At 34.8% G+C, this 19,626-nt stretch overlaps 3 protein-coding genes across 3 annotated transcripts in view; 2 read left to right on the forward strand and 1 right to left on the reverse strand.

Moving 5' to 3' along the window:
- The window catches only part of LOC138334920 (probable tRNA(His) guanylyltransferase), a 48,951-nt gene extending 41,141 nt beyond the window's left edge, over positions 1-7,810 (reverse strand). Inside the window, exon 1 of the mRNA XM_069283781.1 lies at positions 7,721-7,810. The gene's annotated coding sequence lies outside the window, so the exon portion shown is untranslated. The remainder of the gene's footprint in view (positions 1-7,720) is intronic.
- LOC138334921 (E3 ubiquitin-protein ligase RNF103-like) lies at positions 1,641-3,749 on the forward strand. Its single transcript, XM_069283783.1, has 2 exons — positions 1,641-2,269; positions 3,484-3,749. The coding sequence occupies exons 1-2, from the start codon at positions 2,044-2,046 to the stop codon at positions 3,732-3,734; spliced, it is 477 nt and encodes a 158-aa protein (XP_069139884.1). The 5' UTR covers positions 1,641-2,043; the 3' UTR covers positions 3,735-3,749.
- A 2,808-nt stretch (positions 7,811-10,618) lies between the features above and the next one.
- On the forward strand, positions 10,619-16,431 carry LOC138334923 (E3 ubiquitin-protein ligase RNF103-like). The gene is made up of 3 exons (XM_069283784.1): positions 10,619-11,209; positions 12,424-12,670; positions 14,326-16,431. The coding sequence occupies exons 1-3, from the start codon at positions 10,984-10,986 to the stop codon at positions 15,974-15,976; spliced, it is 2,124 nt and encodes a 707-aa protein (XP_069139885.1). The 5' UTR covers positions 10,619-10,983; the 3' UTR covers positions 15,977-16,431.
- Positions 16,432-19,626: the final 3,195 nt, after the last annotated feature.

Genomic DNA, 19,626 nt, shown 5'->3' on the forward strand with positions numbered 1-19,626 from the left:
CTTATAGCATACTCCAACCTGGATAACCCAATCTTTACGCTATCGTTGTTACCCACGGGATGAAAAATACATCTGACATCGGGTTTTCCATGGTGCCACAGGGACCCATCTTCGATACTCCAGGGGTTCCGATCACTTACGATCTGTACACCCCTGGACTGTCTCATAGTAAAACTGCTTCCAATAACCAACATTGCTTCATGATATTTAAGCATTAAATTGCCTTCTTGGGGGATATATGGTCCTATAATTTCCCCAGGATTGCAGACAAATTGAATAACGAGCAAATGGAAATATATTAGATTAAAAGATTGAAATACCATGCCGCTTGTCAAGGAATTATATGGCAAATCGAAAAAAAAGTCTGGAAAATGGCTGACAATGTGGCGTATTTATGATAGCGCAACCTCTCATATATAATGGCCGAGATTTTGCCCGCCAAATTTGACACGATTTATCGAGTTCTGTGTTAGTGCTAATTTTTCAGTGAGTAGTGCTCATAGCTTGGCGCATTGTTTTCGCAACAATATTTCGATAGTATATTATATTTCGATATATCAGTCGATTTTCAACGAACTTAGATTACTATATAAAAATTGCGTGAACGTCGAAAAATATTTGCAGTTTCCGCATGGTGAAATATATAATAATGTAATTTGACCATAGCTTATTTCAAGAGATGTTTTATATTACATTTTATCAACTTCGCCGATGGAATTGATTTGATTTAAACATATTTTATTTGCAAATTACATGTATATACAAATGGGATTAGACACAAGTCGTAAACTTATTATCCGTCTTCTTCCGAAAAAATAATGATGATATATACATATGACCCGAAATATTAGACAAAATGATGATGATTAAATAACGTATCAAAACTAGCCAAATTTACAATGTAGTTCAAGCACGATGAAATTTCTCTGTACCCTCCTGTCTATATAAAATAAAATTACTGTAAAATACAGAATCAATTTGTAAATAACATCATTCAATGAATAAAATGTCAGATATTAGAAATACACTTTTGTTCAAAGTACAAGAAAATGTAGTAAAGACACATTCAACAGTAAATTTATATAGGATCCGTTGAGTTAACTCCTAGTACATGTATATGTATCAGAAATAAAAAAATTACGAACTGTTGGCTAGTAAGCTATCAATGCCGATGGAATTACGTGTATGAAGTAAAAACGAAGAATAAATCGACGTCAAAGTTTTACCACATTACGTGTAATAATATGTTTCACAAAAACCAAATAAAGGAGAATAATTGCAAACATATCTAAAAAAAATGAAAGCAGCTTTCTACAACTTTTGCAAAATCAAGAAGATCTGGTTAAAACAAAATCCTGATGCATAAATTGAAAACTTGTCAAAATCAGAGATTTAAATATAAATCTCTGTCAAAATGCATGAAATCTACAAAAAAAAATATTGCGTAGTGTAAGTGGCATTTCTGCCATTGTCAATAATATAATCGTACTAAAAATTTTACAATGACATTTGTGTATTTTATTAATTTATTTCGATCTATATTTAATTTATTAATAGCCGGAACAGAAATACCAGTATCCATCGCTCTAGTCCGCTACCATCGATCCGGATCCGTCAAACGAGTTTAGAATAGGCAACGAGTAAAACCACGTGATCTGTTTTGACAGTCGCCATATTTAGATCCAGAGTCGACGGCTGTGTGGAAAATTGCATCAGCATGTCGTTTTATAGAAAGGACATGGGTCCGAATATGTGAACATCACCATCTGAGTGTCAATTCTTTACGAAGATGTCGTTTAAACATGAAAGATCGCTTCTGCATGTGCATTTGCAGGCATTTTCTGTTTGACAGTTGGCGCCCCTTGTCGGGTTGTTTTTGTTGACACGTCAAACAACAAGTGAACTAGAACGTGCAAACGGAAGGGAGACCGTTGCAGTAGCTGTTAACCCATGCTTACGGATTCGCCACCTTTAGACTAACTATCACCCACTTTTACTCAAACTATCTTTGATTTAGATCCTTGAATCGGATAAACAACAAAAATGTGGCTAAAATTAGTTTTGGTGATATTTTACGCTTTGGTGCTATTCGTGCTAGCCCGAATTCTAGAGACCGTGACATGGGTTGAGTCTGGCAACATATCCCGTCGACTCTTGGATCCGATGACAATGTCTGTACTGAAGCTGAAGGCCCTGTTAGAACAAAGAGGTATTAGTTATGAAGGTGCAGTTGAGAAGAGGGAGCTGTCCGACCTGGTGGAAGCCACTGGTCAGTTCATAAATATTCTCTAACTTATGATAAATCTGTAACAATGGATAACCATTTTCTTCCATGCAATGTCCCAATCGCCCCATCCTCGATACCACAGGGGTTATCGCTGTCATTACCGACCGGTATATACACCCATGGACTTGTTGTCATTCTGTAGTAAAACTGAAGGTTCTTGTGTTTTACAACAAATGAGCAGGTAGTTTGGTCATTTTATGTATGGACATCAAATGAATCGAATAAAATATATGAATTGAAAAAAAGATACAATGGATGTGGTTGACAATCTTCAAAGGCCTGTGATATGGTCAGTATTTTCTCCTGAACTGCTTCAGTTTTTACTATGAGAGAGTTAGATAGTCCAAGGATGGACATAGAGACAGTGAAAGTAACTCTTGGAGTATTGAGGATGCAATCAACCAAGCTATTGTACTTGTTAATCTTTTCTGCTACAACAGTTATCAATCAATCCATGTTAATAAATACTGGAAATCCATGCACAGACTCCTTGCATATAAATTTTAAGGCATATTTTCATCCAACCTGACCGCAATTATGACACAGGACAAATATATTCAATATGCTTTGTATGTAGTTACCAAAATAGGGATGTGTAATGGAAATGTAATTTATCGGCTTGATTTCTTTAGAGACATGTATCATATCATATGATTGCATGATCTCATCATGAATACAGAATAATAAATAATTGCCCCAACAGAAATAAAAAGAAATCACCTGAAGTGAATGAGAATGGAAAAAATAATTGATCTACTTGTTTTGTCACCCATGTTTTAATTGACAGACTTTACACTGGTTCGCCTGTTGTCAGTATATTGTGACCGGGTGGAGTGTGTTGCTTGGTGTCTTCAGTGGCGCACCTCAGTGATATAACACTTTGAAAAGGGCAATAGTTCCACTATACAAGACACAACACAAATATACCAAATCTACACCGTGCGCTTAATAACATACATGCTACACGCCGCATACATGAGTGGCCGTGCTTACATAACCCTGGCTGTTAATAGGACGTTTATTAATCAATCAAACAAACAAATAAGCATTGACATAATTTTCAGGTATGTTGAAATATTTTGAGAAATGATACCTTCTTGTAAATGGCTTTAGTTGATAATCTAATGTTAATTATGAAGTCTATAATTTGCATAATATTGACCAGGTTGCAATAAGTTATTTTCCTCGTCTTTAAGGTCCTGTCATGGAAGAAACAAGTTGTGAGACAGCCAGTGAGGAGAACGCCAGCATGACAAACTTTACGGGGGAAGCTCATTTCCTAGAGCAGGTGGAAGACTCTAAAGACAGTGTATGGCTAGTAGAAGTTCTCTCCAAAGGTCGTCAAATCAGTGCCCTTTCTGACACCAGTTGGCTAGAATTTCGAAAAAAGATGTCCAGATTTGGAGTAAATGTGGGCATTTTTGACTGCAATCTTGATAGAAAGTAAGTTTTATTGTGAAATGCTTCAGGAAAGTCAGTTTTACTCTTGTCTATGTTTATGTTGCCTCTGCACATTACCTAATATTTACAGTCAGTGGTGAATTGATAGTATAAACCCCGTTGATTTCAACCAAAGGCTACTCAACTTTATTTCTCGATAGATTGAGTATGTCACGCGCAATTTGGAGCCGTGCGGATGAATTTATGATGGTCCAAATCAGAAACTTTTGGTGTTTTCAGTACCGAACGTACGTTCGATGAACATGTACATGTATCAAAATAGGTTTTAACACATATACATGTACGTGTGTAAATACAAATGTAGAAAAGCTACATTGTTTATGTTACTACCGTACCTCTTTGAGCAATGCTTCCGTGAGTATTATAAATAAACACTGTTGTACAATGTACACTTTTGCACATTCCGATGACGTCGCAATGTTTACATGTTGTGTGTCGGTGCAATGAGTCTGTGTTTTTCGCTACAACACATGTAGATCTACATCCTATTTGTATTTTTAACATCTTTGGTTGTACGCAAATGGATAAAATATGTTAGGACAACATCAGTCTTTGAGTTGCATAAGTTTAACCAAAACGACCTAGCACGATAATGCACTTTTTTGTTCGCCTCTGGGGACAGACAAGTCCTGTACGTTATCTACTTTGAATCGGCGAGAGTTGGCCTTACATACACAATGTACGTTTGGGTAAAATGTTCTCTACAGTTGCTTTCCAGACTTGGCAAAGAGGGAAACTCACAGCAGTCCTAAATCTATGACCTCAATAGATCCCCTGTGCCACCTATGGTTCGGTGGTTCACACGGATATGTAGGATTTGTGCTTCTTACGAATTAAGGAGAACTAACCCAACCTCCGCAGAATGTGGATCTGGTGTCTTTTCCATAATGCCGGGGAAGTCTGGAACATCTTATACGATACTGTGAATTAGTGAAATTTGATATGAAACGAGGAAAGCAGCTCTGGCATCCCTGAATACGATGTTTCTGATGTTATATCATGGACGGTTGACAAGTTAGAACCTCGATGGTAATACACGATAATGTAATGTCACATCAGGGTCATCGAGGTCGAAGACGAACACTCTGGCGAGAAGCTGCACACACGAAAATGATTATCATTAAGAACTAGGGAAAGAAATATGTGACATGTAGTAACCATCTCATATTTCCTATGTGTATACACAGGAAGTAAATATGGATGTGCTCCATTCTAAAAGACACAAACACGTTTCGAAAAGTGTCGTGGTATTTGCGGAATTCTTATTTGATTCCTCTAAGCTATTAGTTGGCGGTTTGCTGTAATAATTCAGTTTGAGATGATACTAGTCTACAAATATTTCGATCATGAAATATGAATGGAATTAGTTTTAGTCCTACATGTTATTACATTACAATACTTGTTAGATATAAATCTTCTAATGTTATTTCAGGTAAATTCAAAGACACCAGGAAACTGAAGTGTTTGAAACAACATTATAAAATATAAGCATTTCTATATTATGTGTTGTTTTAACTGAGCAGAGGTACAGAGTTACGATTTATTAATTTTGTTGGTAGGGTAAACATTATTTGCTGCGTCTACAAATATGAAAAAATGTGTAAAAATTACTTTTTTATGAGCTTAAAATCTCGGTATTATTTATCATTTCCTTCGTTCAGATTCACTATACATAAATTGGATTATTATTGGTCCTGACATGTATTATGTTGTTCTATTGTGGTTCATTTTGATACATCATTTGTCTACTTCAGTCGAAAAAATGTCAACGTTATGACTATTTTTCATTTATTCAGTGAATTTTCGAGATTGGTGGCCCTCGTGATGAAGTCATAACCGGATTTTATACTGATGTTATACATTGGTTTATTGTATTGTTTTCGTTTGCTTAAACGAATAGATAAGTGGTCAAAAAAAACTATTTAAAAAAAAAGTATGCTGAATGGGAAACATTTTTGCTTCGTCAAGCCCAAATGATGAGAAAAATTTGCTGAAAAAATCCCTCCATTTTTGAGCTTAGAATCAGTTTTTTTTCATTCATTCTTTGCGTTATATTGATTAAGGTCTGTATGTCAATGTTATACTATTTTGATTTTTTTTCGAGTTTTTAAATTGGGAAATTCTATACCTTTTGGTTCTTGCTTGCAATACATAATATACTTTAGATTTTTTTTCTTTATTTACGAAAATGTTCACATAGGCCTATATACAAATACATAAAAAATGTATACATGTACATATACTAAGAATCTACATGTATAAAAAAATCTTTGGAAGGGACGTTACAGCTTTATTCGGCCACAAATGCACCGAAGCTATATATAGCTACTCTACTACTATACTGTTACTTACAAAAACTTAATTTGTGGATTGCAAGATCCCAAAGCGACGTGGGTAACGTACAATTTACTGCCGAATAGTCCCACCTTCCCGTGATTATGACATCATGAAACTCACATCAAATAATTAGGTCAAAATTCATTGGATGGTGGGACAGTAAAGTGTACTTTACCCACGTCGTTTTGGGATTTTGAAACACCTGTATACAAAGTACCTGTATCTGTATTTTTCTGAGCTGCCTTCAATTCTGAAGATTGTGCTCAGGAGTACAGTGTTTTTCCTGCCTATATATTTGGGGCCAAAATAAGGCCCCATTCCCAATTGTATTTCTTGTTATTTTTTCCCAAATCTATGCCTAAATTTCCCAAATCAATGAGTTGACGCGTATTTTGTGCGACGAAACTAAAAAATTCAGGAAATCCCAAGTCTGAATGTGGTATTTTAGTAACCATTCTTACACTTGATTCTTAGAGAAGCATAATTATCTATTCTACCTTTTCCAAAATTTCCATAAACACCGTTCAAATTTTTCATTTCCTACTTATATCACACAAAATTTCCCAATTTTCATCACGTGGCAATTTCCCAAAATACCCAGGAAAAACACTTGAGAAGTAGTGGCTAAGTAAGGGCCATGTATAGTCTCTATATGATTCATTCTAAAAAATCATGCCAGAAATACAATGCAGCAGCTTACATAAGTGTTAGCCCTCTTTAGTTTTGCGGGGAAAGGAGGACTACAGATTTCTGGCTATTTTTTTTCCTACACTCTTGGCTAGGCAAATGACATCTCCCCCACTTCATCCCCGCAAGACATTTATACATGGCCCTGGTGACGTACAACGCCCGGGGACTGGTCTACATTGAATTAATTTCAAAAACAGGCCTTACACCAGTTTTTGGAGATGTAATCAAAATTCCTCCACATCTGCAGCTACAGATAACAGCGGCGATGAAAACAGTTCATTGTCGCAGAATTATCAAGAGCTTATCACGTGGCAATTTCCCAAAACGGTAGGGCCATTATCTTTTTTACAGCCGCTCGAAAATACAACAACAGGCCCTTTTCAGGGCCATTATTTTTTCATTACTAGCACACGTTCTACGCATCAAACGGCGCCCTTTTAGGGCCATTATTTTTTTCCATTTTCAGGCAACAAAACGAAAATACGCCACCATTTCTCTTCATTAACAAATACAACTCTAAAATACGCCACAAAGGCCCTTTCATGACCATTTAATAATTAAGTACGGAATTGATGATAATTAGAATAATAATTATAGCATAAATATAAAAATAAAAATATAAATAAAAAATCTTATAATATTATTATAAAATCATATTACAAACAGTTATGTTTTGCATCGTTAGAAAGGATATATTTACGTATATATGCTTTATTTCTGATAAAAGTTTTGAGTGTTGGGGTTGATGGGGAAAGTAGTGGGGTAAGTGAGATAAAACGAAATTACAGAATGTGTGGTCTACAGAATTTCATCTTAAAATCAGCTTTCAGCTAGCTGTGGAAAATCAGAGAAATTACAATGTACGAGAATTTCATCAAAACATTTCGAATAAAAAAAGTCTCGAATAATATTGAAAGATAAGGATTTATATGTAATTATACTTACATTTTTGTTTCATTCTTTTTAGTTCAATATGAAACAAACACCGCGAAGTTGTCTTTTATCACGATATCGGCTGGTAACAGTCTTTCCACGTGCGGTGTCCAGTTCGTAAACATTAGAGAAGTAAAATCTAAAACGAATACCGGATAATAATTCCGGTTTCATATTTTAAAAGCGAAAATAAATGTGAATATAAACAAAGCTTTCGACATAATAATTTTTAATGATGAACACAAAATGTTTCTATATCAAAATAATACCTATATTAAAAAAATCAGATATTTATCAATAGTTGTGACGAAATGTTAATTTCCGGATAAAAAGAGAGGTGCTTTTAATTGGTTAGGTTATTTCAACGCTTAAAAGGCACGAAGATGTTATGCATACTATATATTTCCTATGTGGGTAAAACGCTTTAAATACACTAATGCGGAAAATATTATGACACTTTGCGGAAATTAAGTTTAAGAAATAATTAATTTGATCCTCTATTTTAACAACGCATGTAAAATTCTTGTCATGTCTTCCGCGACATAAATAACACAATGAAATGCGTACAAGGTCGTTCGAGTAACTTCCCTTGGATAGTCGCTCGAGTAGCTTCCCTTGGATACTAAGGCGCGAAGTGTTCGAGTGGATTTCATTTTCAAGAACACTGATAATCAGTGTTTTCCTATAGCATACTCCAACCTGGATAACCCAATCTTTACGCTATCGTTGTTACCCACGGGATGAAAAATACATCTGACATCGGGTTTTCCATGGTGCCACAGGGACCCATCTTCGATACTCCAGGGGTTCCGATCACTTACGATCTATACACCCCTGGACTGTTTCATAGTAAAACTGCTTCCAATAACCAATTGCTTCATGATATTTAAGCATTAAATTGCCTTCTTCAGACTTGGGGGATATATGGTCCTATAATTTCCCCAGGATTACAGACAAATTGAATAACGAGCAAATGGAAATATATTAGATTAAAAGATTGAAATACCATGCCGCTTGTCAAGGAATTATATGGCAAATCGAAAAAAAAGTCTGAAAAATGGCTGACAATGTGGCGTATTTATGATGGCGCAACCTCTCATATATAATGGCACGAGGATTTTGCCCGCCAAATTTGAGTCATCACGATTTATTCAGTGAGTAACCATTTTGCTCATCACCTGGCGCATTGTTTTCGCAACAATTATTTTCGATAGTATATGTTATATTTCGATATATCAGATATATCGATTTTCAACGAACTTTAGTACATACTATATGAAAAAATTGACGTGAACGAGATTTTTCGATATCGTAAAAAATATCATTGCGTGTGATGTCCGCAGCGGGTGAAATATATATTCTCGGAAATCAAGTTCTGGGTCAATTTGTCCATGGAACAAATTTCAAGATTAAGATGTTTTATATTACATTTTATCATCTTCGCAGATGGAATTCGATTTTGATTTAATTGCGTTGAACATATTTTATTTTGAACATTACATGTATATACAAATAAAGAAATTAGACACAAGTCGTTAAACATAAATACTTATAATCCGTCTTCTTCATCCGAAAAAAATAATGATGATATATACATATGACCCGAAATATTGAACAAAATGATGATTGAATAATGTATCAAAACTAGCCAAATTTACAATGTAGTTCAAGCACGATGAAATTTCTCTGTACCCTCCTGTCTATATAAAATAAAATAACTGTAAAATACAGAATCAATTTGTAAATAACATCATTCAATGAATAAAATGACAGATATTAGAAATACGCTTTTGTTCAAAGTACAAGAAAATGTAGTAAAGACACATTCAACGGTAAATTTATATAGGATCCGTTGAGTACATGTATATGTATCAGAAATAAAAAAAAAATACGAACTGTTGGCTAGTAAGTTATCAATGCCGATGGAATTACGTGTATGAAGTAAAAACGAAGAATAAATCGACGTCAAAGTTTTACCACATTACGTGTAATAATATGTTTCACAAAAACCAAATAAAGGAAAATAATTGCAAACATATCTGAAAAATATGAAAGCACCTTTCTACACTTTTGCAACTTTTGCAATATCAAGAAGATAGACGATTTTGGTTGAATGGCTTCAGTGGCGATTGGGGGAAACAAAAATCCTGATAAATCATAAATTGAAAACATTGATAGTGTTTTTGTAGCTGTTGCAACAGGGAGGTGAGATTCAGTATGTGATGGATGTGGGGAAAAAAGGAGTATAAACGTATCCATTAGTGGACGGCGATGTGTCTTTATGCAAGGGGATGTGTGTGCATGAAATCTGGCAACGAGATGGTGTGTGAAAAAAAATATTGCGTACTGAGACTGTAAGTGTTTTGTAACATATCAATTTCTGCCATTGTCAATTATATAATCGCTATTAAAAATGCGTGGTTCATTAAAAATTTGTGAGGTTTCCGATTTTTACAATAGTTTTACATTGGAGGTTGTTTTTGTGTATTACTGTGGTTTGACGGTTTATTAAGAGTTGTAGTGTGGTGGATTTTGTTGCGTTTTTATTTCGATCTATATTTAATTGTATTAATAGCCGGAACAGAAATACCACTGTTCTGGGTGCGATGTGAAAGAAAATCTTGTTATCCATGGCATCGTGTGTTATGCCTGAGTTTGTAACATGAAGGCGTTTTGATGCTGGTACTTTGTCAAAGGCCTTTTGCAAAGTCACGCTCTAGTCCGCTACATGTAAATCTTTTTGTAACGGATTGGTAGCTCGGGATGTCTTTGAGTTCCTTTCAATATTCAGCCAAGGGATAGTTTTGTCGGGCCCAGTTGCTTATTATGCGTGGTTATATTGTTCAGTATCGATCCGGATCCGTCTTTGATGGCAGAAAACGAGTTATCATTTTTTCTAGGTAAATTTAGATCCAGAGTCGACGGCTGTGTGGAAAATTGCATCAGCATGTCGTTTTATAGAAAGGACATGGGTCCGAATATGTGAACATCATCATCTGAGTGTCAATTCTTTACGAAGATGTCGTTTAAACATGAAAGATCGCTTCTATGCATGTGCATTTGCAGGCATTTTCTGTTTGACAGTTGGCGCCCCTTGTCGGGTTGTTTTTGTTGACACGTCAAACAACAAGTTAACTAGAACGTGCAAACGGAAGGGAGACCGTTGCAGTAGCTGTTAACCCATGCTTACGGATTCGCCACCTTTAGACTAACTATCACCCACTTTTACTCAAACTATCTTTGATTTAGATCCTTGAATCAGATAAACAACAAAAATGTGGCTAAAATTAGTTTTGGTGATATTTTACGCTTTGGTGCTATTCGTGCTAGCCCGAATTCTAGAGACCGTGACATGGGTTGAGTCTGGCAACATATCCCGTCGACTCTTGGATCCGATGACAATGTCTGTACTGAAGCTGAAGGCCCTGTTAGAACAAAGAGGTATTAGTTATGAAGGTGCAGTTGAGAAGAGGGAGCTGTCCGACCTGGTGGAAGCCACTGGTCAGTTCATAAATATTCTCTAACTTAAGATAAATCTGTAACAATGGATAACCATTTTCTTCCATGCAATGTCCCAATCGCCCCATCCTCGATACCACAGGGGTTATCGCTGTCATTACCGACCGGTATATACACCCATGGATTTGTTGTCATTCTGTAGTAAAACTGAAGGTTCTTGTGTTTTACAACAAATGAGCAGGTAGTTTGGTCATTTTATGTATGGACATCAAATGAATCGAATAAAATATATGAATTGAAAAAAAAGATGTAATAGATGTGGTTGACAGTCTTCAAAGGCCTGTGATATGGTCAGTATTTTTATCTTGAACTACCTTCAGTTTTACTATGAGAGTTAGATAGTCCAAGGATGTACATAGAGACAGTGAAAGTAACTCTTGGAGTATTGAGGATGCAATCAACCAAGCTATTGTACTTGTTAATCTTTTCTGCTACAACAGTTATCAATCAACCCATGTTAATAAATACTGGAAATCCATGCACAGACTCCTTGCATATAAATTTTAAGGCATATTTTCATCCAACCTGACCGCAATTATGACACAGGACAAATATATTCAATATGCTTTGTATGTAGTTACCAAAATAGGGATGTGTAATGGAAATGCAATTTATCGGCTTGATTTCTTTAGATACATGTATCATATCATATGATTGCATGATCTCATCATGAATACAGAATAATAAATAATTGCCCCAACAGAAATAAAAAGAAATCACCTGAAGTGAATGAGAATGGAAAAAATAATTGATCTACTTGTTTTGTCACCCATGTTTTAATTGACAGACTTTACACTGGTTCGCCTGTTGTCAGTATATTGTGACCGGGTGGAGTGTGTTGCTTGGTGTCTTCAGTGGCGCACCTCAGTGATATAACACTTTAAAAAGGGCAACAGTTCCACTATACAAGACACAACACAAATATACCAAATCTACACTGTGCGCTTAATAACATACATGCTACACGCCGCATACATGAGTGGCCGTGCTTACATAACCCTGGCTGTTAATAGGACGTTTATTAATCAATCAAACAAACAAATAAGCATTGACATAATTTTCAGGTATGTTGAAATATTTTGAGAAATGATACCTTCTTGTAAATGGCTTTAGTTGATAATCTAATGTTAATTATGAAGTCTATAAGTTGCATAATATTGACCAGGTTGCAATAAGTTATTTTCCTCGTCTTTAAGGTCCTGTCATGGAAGAAACAAGTTGTGAGACAGCCAGTGAGGAGAACGCCAGCATGACAAACTTTACGGGGGAAGCTCATTTCCTAGAGCAGGTGGAAGACTCTAAAGACAGTGTATGGCTAGTAGAAGTTCTCTCCAAAGGTCGTCAAATCAGTGCCCTTTCTGACACCAGTTGGCTAGAATTTCGAAAAAAGATGTCCAGATTTGGAGTAAATGTGGGCATTTTTGACTGCAATCTTGATAGAAAGTAAGTTTTATTGTGAAATGCTTCAGGAAAGTCAGTTTTACTCTTGTCTTTGTTTATGTTGCCTCTGCACATTACCTAATGTTACTACTAAACCCAATGTATGACAATTTCCAATACTTAATTACATTGACAGATTGGCTCTGGCATATCAATTCCTTCATCAGAGTTCAAGAGGTTAAAGATGTAAATATAAGCATTGGTTGTCATATTTTAACATGCATTAGTGTGTAACATACATTCATTGGGTGTTCAAGTACATCATGGGCCATGACACTCTAACCATGATAGATATACTAGAACATTGCTATATACTGATTTGTTACACGCCAGTGCATGTCAAAAATATGACAACCAATGGTTAAATAAGAAAACACTATTGATCATCTACATGTAAACCTTAGTATGGGTACGGTAAACCTCCGGTGAGTTCGAACAGAATTAAATAAATATTGATTGATCAGTTCGAACTATCCGAAATTGTTGTCTGAAAAGATAATTCAGTGTTCGAACTAACCGAAAGTTCGAAAAAATACCTAAAATTTACCAGAGTTCGAACTACCCGCATCATCATACTCATGTAGGCTACTGGCATGCGACCAGTTCTCGTCGCCATTGCATATGTATCTGTACAAATTCCACGCAAATTTAGTCAATAAAGCCTTCTTCTGATAGAAGACACTACCATGCTGATTTTCACAAAAAATGTCACAAAATTCGTCTGTGATCATACTTGTACATATGCGATGGCGAGAATTGGTACCCGGCGAGAACTGGTCGCTTGCCAGTAACTGTTACACAAGCTTACGTTGTCAAACATAGCGTTAATGCATGAAGCTTAACACAAATTGTATGTAAGATAAAACTCAAAATATTCTATGAATTAAAATTTAGATAACTGTTGATTTTCCTTACAATGCTTACATGTTACTGTCGACGATTTAATAAGTATAGCATAAACCTTAAAATAGCTACTGACGGCCCCAAAACAGAACATTTTATCACTGAATTAATCAAATCTAATTAAGCATATATTTTTCGAGAGTTATAGAGCTTTTCTGGGTTTTTGTTCAGTATGAGTAAGATTAAACATAGTTGGGGCCTAAACGTGTTCCGTTTCCCATACGATGTTTTGACGGCATGTTTTGACAGCATCAGTGTGTGATGTTTGTAAAGAATTGAAGCCAGATCAAGTAGACGTCTATAACCTGTAAATTTTGAAGTTTATTTTTATTGGTTTGTAGCGGGTGTCCATGTGTTATAGCATTGTACAGATCGCTTAGACCAACCCGACTCGGGGCTGTCGTCACCGTAACAAGGTCCCCGAAAACGACATATTCAGTGGTGATTTTATAAAAAATCTGCGGTGTTCGAACTATCTGAAATTGAAATTGTACAGGAAAGTCAGTGTTCGAACTATCACTAGCTGAAAAATTATCGTTTTTCATGGAAAATATCCGTGTTCCAACTATCCGGTGTTTGAATTAACCGGAGGTTTACCGTATATTAAAAGTTAGGGTACTTGTGGTGGATAAGCTTTCTCTTCATCAAAGCATGAAATTTAAATGAAAATTAATAGATTTTGTGAAGTTTAACAAGTGAAATAAAATAAATTGAATGAAAAAGACTGTCACTATATCACTTTTAATCCTTTTCAGATTTTGTTCCAAGAAACATTGGCACGATTCTCATCTTATTCTCGGTCTTCCACAAGAATTCAAAAGCAAGGCTGTTGTTAAGTTATACAGTTACCAAGGCCAGTATCGCCAACAGAATATTTTCAACTGGATAAAAGAAACAATGTCTAAAAAAGTATATCAAATCAGTTCATATGAAGAGCTCAAAAGGAAATGGCTGAAATTTAATCACACAGACTCCACTGCAGAGATCCGCATGGTTTTGTTTTCTGATATAAAAAATCCACCATTGTTTTACTCAGCTGTAAGCATAAAGTTTCCAGGGAGAGTAAAATTTGGTATCATGAACAATAACAGTTTAATCCAGAAAGACATTTTAAAGGAGTTTGACTGGGGAATACCCCCAAGATATGTTATAATTACCGCCGAAAAAGTCACTGTGTATGGTAAAAAGCCCACAGAAAACTCAACATACAAATCAATGGAAGTTTTTCTAAAAACACTCTACCCCAGTTTGAATGACATTTTTGTATTGAGTTTAGGAATTTGTAATTTCACAAGCTTATTTGAACCATTTCTTGTGCAAGGATCAGTGTTTAAGAGACTCTTTAAGTTTATTTGTTGTGTCTTGAAAAATAACACTGTTCTTTTGTTATCTTGGATCATATTGCTGACAGTTTTCCAACTCAATACAATTTCATTTATGATAGAGTTTGGACTGAAATGCATACGTATCCTAGGACTTTCTGAATTTGGTTCCTACATGCGGCAAGATTATTGTTTCTATACGGCCCATAATTATTTCAGTGGATTTTCGTTTGTACTGTACGTTTCCATTGTGGGAATTTTGGCATATAGATTTAAAGATCATGAAGCTGAGCAATTCAATCCAAATGAGTGGAACTTTGCTCAATTTCGAACTTTGGAACATTTATTTTATCCAACAGCAAGTCTTTTCTTGGCATCACAAAGAAGGTTTATAGATTACGAGGATGCCCCTGATGCTACAGTCTTGGGTTTGCTTCACGGTGCCATGATTTCGACTGATTACATCCGTAATCTTCCTGTGTGGAACCACAAACCACTTCCCATTGTAAGATATGGGAAAGAACCTTTTCATAGTGAACATTTGGACAAAGGATATGCTATGAAATCATCTCAAGAAGATTCAAGCAACAGTGATAATAATATTTGCTTCCATGAGGAAAATGATAAAGAAGATAATCCTAAGGATGAGCAGAGTAGTGGTGCTTGTGGTATGGACAGCAAGAAAGAACATGATTTGAAGTCGGTTGTGCAAATGAAGAATAAGTTAGGCACAGAGAGAACAAACAATCAGAAATCCAAGCAAAACACTGACAATGCTCATGGTGCATTAATGGACCAATCAATGTACGTGAATCCCAAGCATATCTGTGATGGTGACATGAAGCAACATGGGGCGCTGTGTGGGGCTCCCGAGGGGATGCTGGTGGAGACTGGTTGTGGCATATGTCTGGAGGAGTACGAGATGGACACAAAACTGTGTGGACTGCCCTGTGGTCACTGTTTCCATCACACCTGTATTCTGACATGGCTGGTCAAGGATACGGGCAGTGATAACCATTTCTGTCCCTTCTGTCGCTGGCCATCATACAAACAGAAGCAATCAGTACATCTTCACCAGGAGTAGCATCAAAAGTCAAAACTCGCTCTTTTCTTTCAATGTCAGCAACTCTTCTTGTTCAGAATCAATTTTTCTTTTACTTTGGATTATACATGTTACAGTAAAATTCCAATTTAGTTTAGATTATGATCATAAAATTCCAATTGAGTTTAGCTACTGGTATAAGTAATTACAAATACATATGTACAGGTATCGTCTACACTTGTATGTCACTTTGTTACATTGTTGATGTAAGTGGTGACATACGTATATGGTCTAGGGCTGGGTATTGGAAGGTCTAAAACGATACGATACGTATTAACAATACACTGAAACAATACACGATACGTATTGACGATACAGTGGACCTCTTTTTCAAATTCATATGACCAATAAGTTTTGAATATTGTGACAATAAAAGACAATTTTGATAAAACATTTTATAACCAGGAAAAAATATACCAAACATTTGATTCGGTTTATCATCTGTGTTAATTAATTTATGTCAATTTGTACTCTTAGTTATGAAAAGGCATTTCTAATCCATCTAGGTGACACAGATGCCTTAAACACTTCATATTGATTGAAATGCTCTTACTTGAATGATGTTTTAGAATAAATTGTTTGGAATTTCCTATTTCTATAACAAAAACAGTAGGGTGAGATGTAAAACGATACAGCGATTTACAGCATGTTTGCATATCGATATTCGATACACCGGTGAAAACCGATGCATATCGGTATATCGATATATTGATCCAGCCCTAATATGGTCCACTTGGTTAGAGATCTGAGGTGTGTAGTGATGTTCTTTATAATTTGTTTCTTGGAAAGCTTCAAAGTCAGCTGGCCCTGATTTCTGGATACAAAAAGCGTTGACTTAAAGATGCTCCACTGCCGACAGAGCATACCATAAATGATACTCATCATTTGAACACTAATTAATGTTTTCTCATGTAAATGTTTATCTAATTAACACAAAAAATAATATAAAATAAATTGTTTTACTTTTGGTGGATGCACAATCAGTATTCCATATAGGGCATAGTGACATGGACATTTTTTGGGACGCAATTAATTATTTTCAATAGTTTTATTTTGAAGTAAAATAAGCTGAAACTTTTCTATTGTGGCAATGGTGTAAAGTAAGTAACTTTTGCAACTGAAGAAAAATACTAATTTGTCTGCTCTTGTATTTGATAGACGAAAAACTATTTGTCAGCGGTGTAGCATCTTTTAATAAAAACATTCTTTCCATAACATAATTTCCTTTATGTAACTTTTGAATATTAAAGTAAATTTTTGCTTACCAGTTTATTTTGATAATTTGGGGACTTTGTGTTAGTGTTTCTAAGTAACGTGCTTTGTGTTAATTGCTATAAATCAAACATAAAAGATCTTGAGTATACAGACAAGTCTCTAACAGATGCTAAAAGGGCTTAAGACTACCGGTATATGTATATAACATATTGCTGTTTAGCTTGGCAGTTTTGTGATAAAACATGTTTTTTTGGCATTGAAAACCAAGTAGCTTGGATGTTGATAGTCAATTCATATTCATGTTCTGGAAACCAATCCGTACCTGATCTAATAAATATTTCCTGAATCGGTCTCCAAACAGCTGTACCTGATCTTATAAATATTAACGTAATTTAATTTTCAGTTCAGACATGTTATTTATCTACTCTTGTTTTAAAAAGGGGATTTAGTTAAAACTTATTTTCATTTGCAATTTGAAGTAATTGATATTACTTACGTTTGACATAGAGTCGTCAAAGCTTGTCATATTCCAGGGACCACATGAATGTTACATATGATTTATAAATTTTATCATTTCAAAATTGCAATTTTCTAGTGATATTATTTGTAATTAACATGCCCAATAGATCATGGATTATGTGAGATTATAATACTTTACACCCTGAATCCTTTATAGTTAAAGAAATCATGTTTTTTTCTTTCACATTTATCACTAGAAAAAGTGAAAAGAATCTGTAATTGTATATGGTTGTTGTGTTTGAAAGATTATGTAGTAATGTTTTTCACTTTAAATTCATTAGTTTTAAAGTTTTATCTTGATTATTTCTTTTATTTAAGCAGATATTTAGATTTATATCTCTGATTTGATATATTGCATAAAATGTGTCACACTTCTCATGCTTTTTTGTTAAGAAATGATTTGAAAGAACAGTCTGTATTTTTATTTCATTTTTGTTTAATTAACCTTAGTGACTTATTGGTTGTTTAATTTTCATAGTTTGAAATAAAACAAAATGACTGGTTTTTTAAATTTTGAAGTGCTATAAGTTAGAACTGTTTTTTCATTTATTACTGATGACTAGTAATTTGCAATCTAATTTCAAGTGTTTTGATGTTATGATATGTTTACCGTTAATTACTAACAAGCTTTTATGTGATCTCATTGTTCCAAAACTTGTGATGGGATGTAAATATTTGAAGCCACTTTTATTTTTTTGGTTTCAAATGTCTGCAGATTTACACTTCATCCATTTTGTTGGCTAATTAGGTTTATATATTTATGTAAATGACTCCATTACTGTGAAACATACTCAGCTGAAATTGTGTCATTTAAAACAAGGTGTTATTTGAATATCATTTGAATGAGCGGGCCAACAGAAGGGTTGAAATTTGGTATACCAGTACAAAAGAAGCCCAGTCTTTATAGCCAAGACTTGTAATGCAGATTTAGCAGCTGCTATATGTTTTATGTTGTCAAATGGAATGTTAGAAAAAATCAAATTTCTAACAATATTGAATATTTGAGATTCCTCTGACAACTAGTTGTATTATTGAGGACGGGACAGATTTACATTTTCAGATCTACTTCATTACTATAAAAACCCTTAAGTGACTATAAGTGACTATTAACCAAGTCGTAAATTGTTATTAATGCTATTTCTTATTTTTTCCCATGTTCTGTTTATAATTTTCATTCGATTGTTAACGTTTTATGTTGAACATCACTTACTAGATTCATATATCTTTCTGAAATATACATGTAGATTATGCCATGAAAATTATTTATAGTTTTACTGTCATATACGCAGTGCTTTTTTCGTTAATAAATGTGTTGCATTTAGCAAGAATGTATTCATTGTCTTTAAAACCTATATGCCTGCACAATCCATAGTGACACAGGAATTTGTTCTTTTTTTGCATCCTATTAACAGCCAGGGTCATCAAAGGACATACCAGGTTTAGGAAAGCAGGTTATCCCATAGAAATAAAACACTTATTTATGATCACAAACTGGCAACTGGCACATCTGGTTCAAACTCAAAACTCTGAGGTCGAGCACTTGACAAATGTAGATCCAAGCAAAGTAGTAAAATGGAAATCACTAATTGTAAGCAGTATTAATATTCATAACCTTTTACGTATACATCATGACTGAAGATCCAAACAATTATTTTTCACTGTAATTCATTTTGAATTGATACAAGCACAATAGTACATCTTTTTATTTACATTTTCACTGCAGTCCCACTCATAGGTATTTAACTCGCCTGACAATACATGTCGATATATAATCATAATTATATATTGACATGTATTGTCAGACGAGTTTAATACCTATGGTCCCACTATGTAACCTTACCAAACGCAGTTGGCAGTCATATAGACAATGAACTTTAAGCACTTATCATGTCATTATC

Source organism: Argopecten irradians, chromosome 11 (assembly GCF_041381155.1).
Source record: "Argopecten irradians isolate NY chromosome 11, Ai_NY, whole genome shotgun sequence".
In the NCBI taxonomy this organism is placed as follows: domain Eukaryota; kingdom Metazoa; phylum Mollusca; class Bivalvia; order Pectinida; family Pectinidae; genus Argopecten; species Argopecten irradians.

Excerpts from the sequence above, each read along its gene's own strand:
- LOC138334921 (XM_069283783.1), top strand. The coding sequence starts at position 2,044 with ATGTGGCTAAAATTAGTTTTGGTGATATTTTACGCTTTGGTGCTATTC. Across the intron at positions 2,270-3,483 it reads CGACCTGGTGGAAGCCACTG|GTCCTGTCATGGAAGAAACA; the intron begins GTCAGTTCATAA and ends CTCGTCTTTAAG.
- LOC138334923 (XM_069283784.1), top strand. The coding sequence starts at position 10,984 with ATGTGGCTAAAATTAGTTTTGGTGATATTTTACGCTTTGGTGCTATTC. Across the intron at positions 11,210-12,423 it reads CGACCTGGTGGAAGCCACTG|GTCCTGTCATGGAAGAAACA; the intron begins GTCAGTTCATAA and ends CTCGTCTTTAAG. Across the intron at positions 12,671-14,325 it reads GACTGCAATCTTGATAGAAA|ATTTTGTTCCAAGAAACATT; the intron begins GTAAGTTTTATT and ends AATCCTTTTCAG.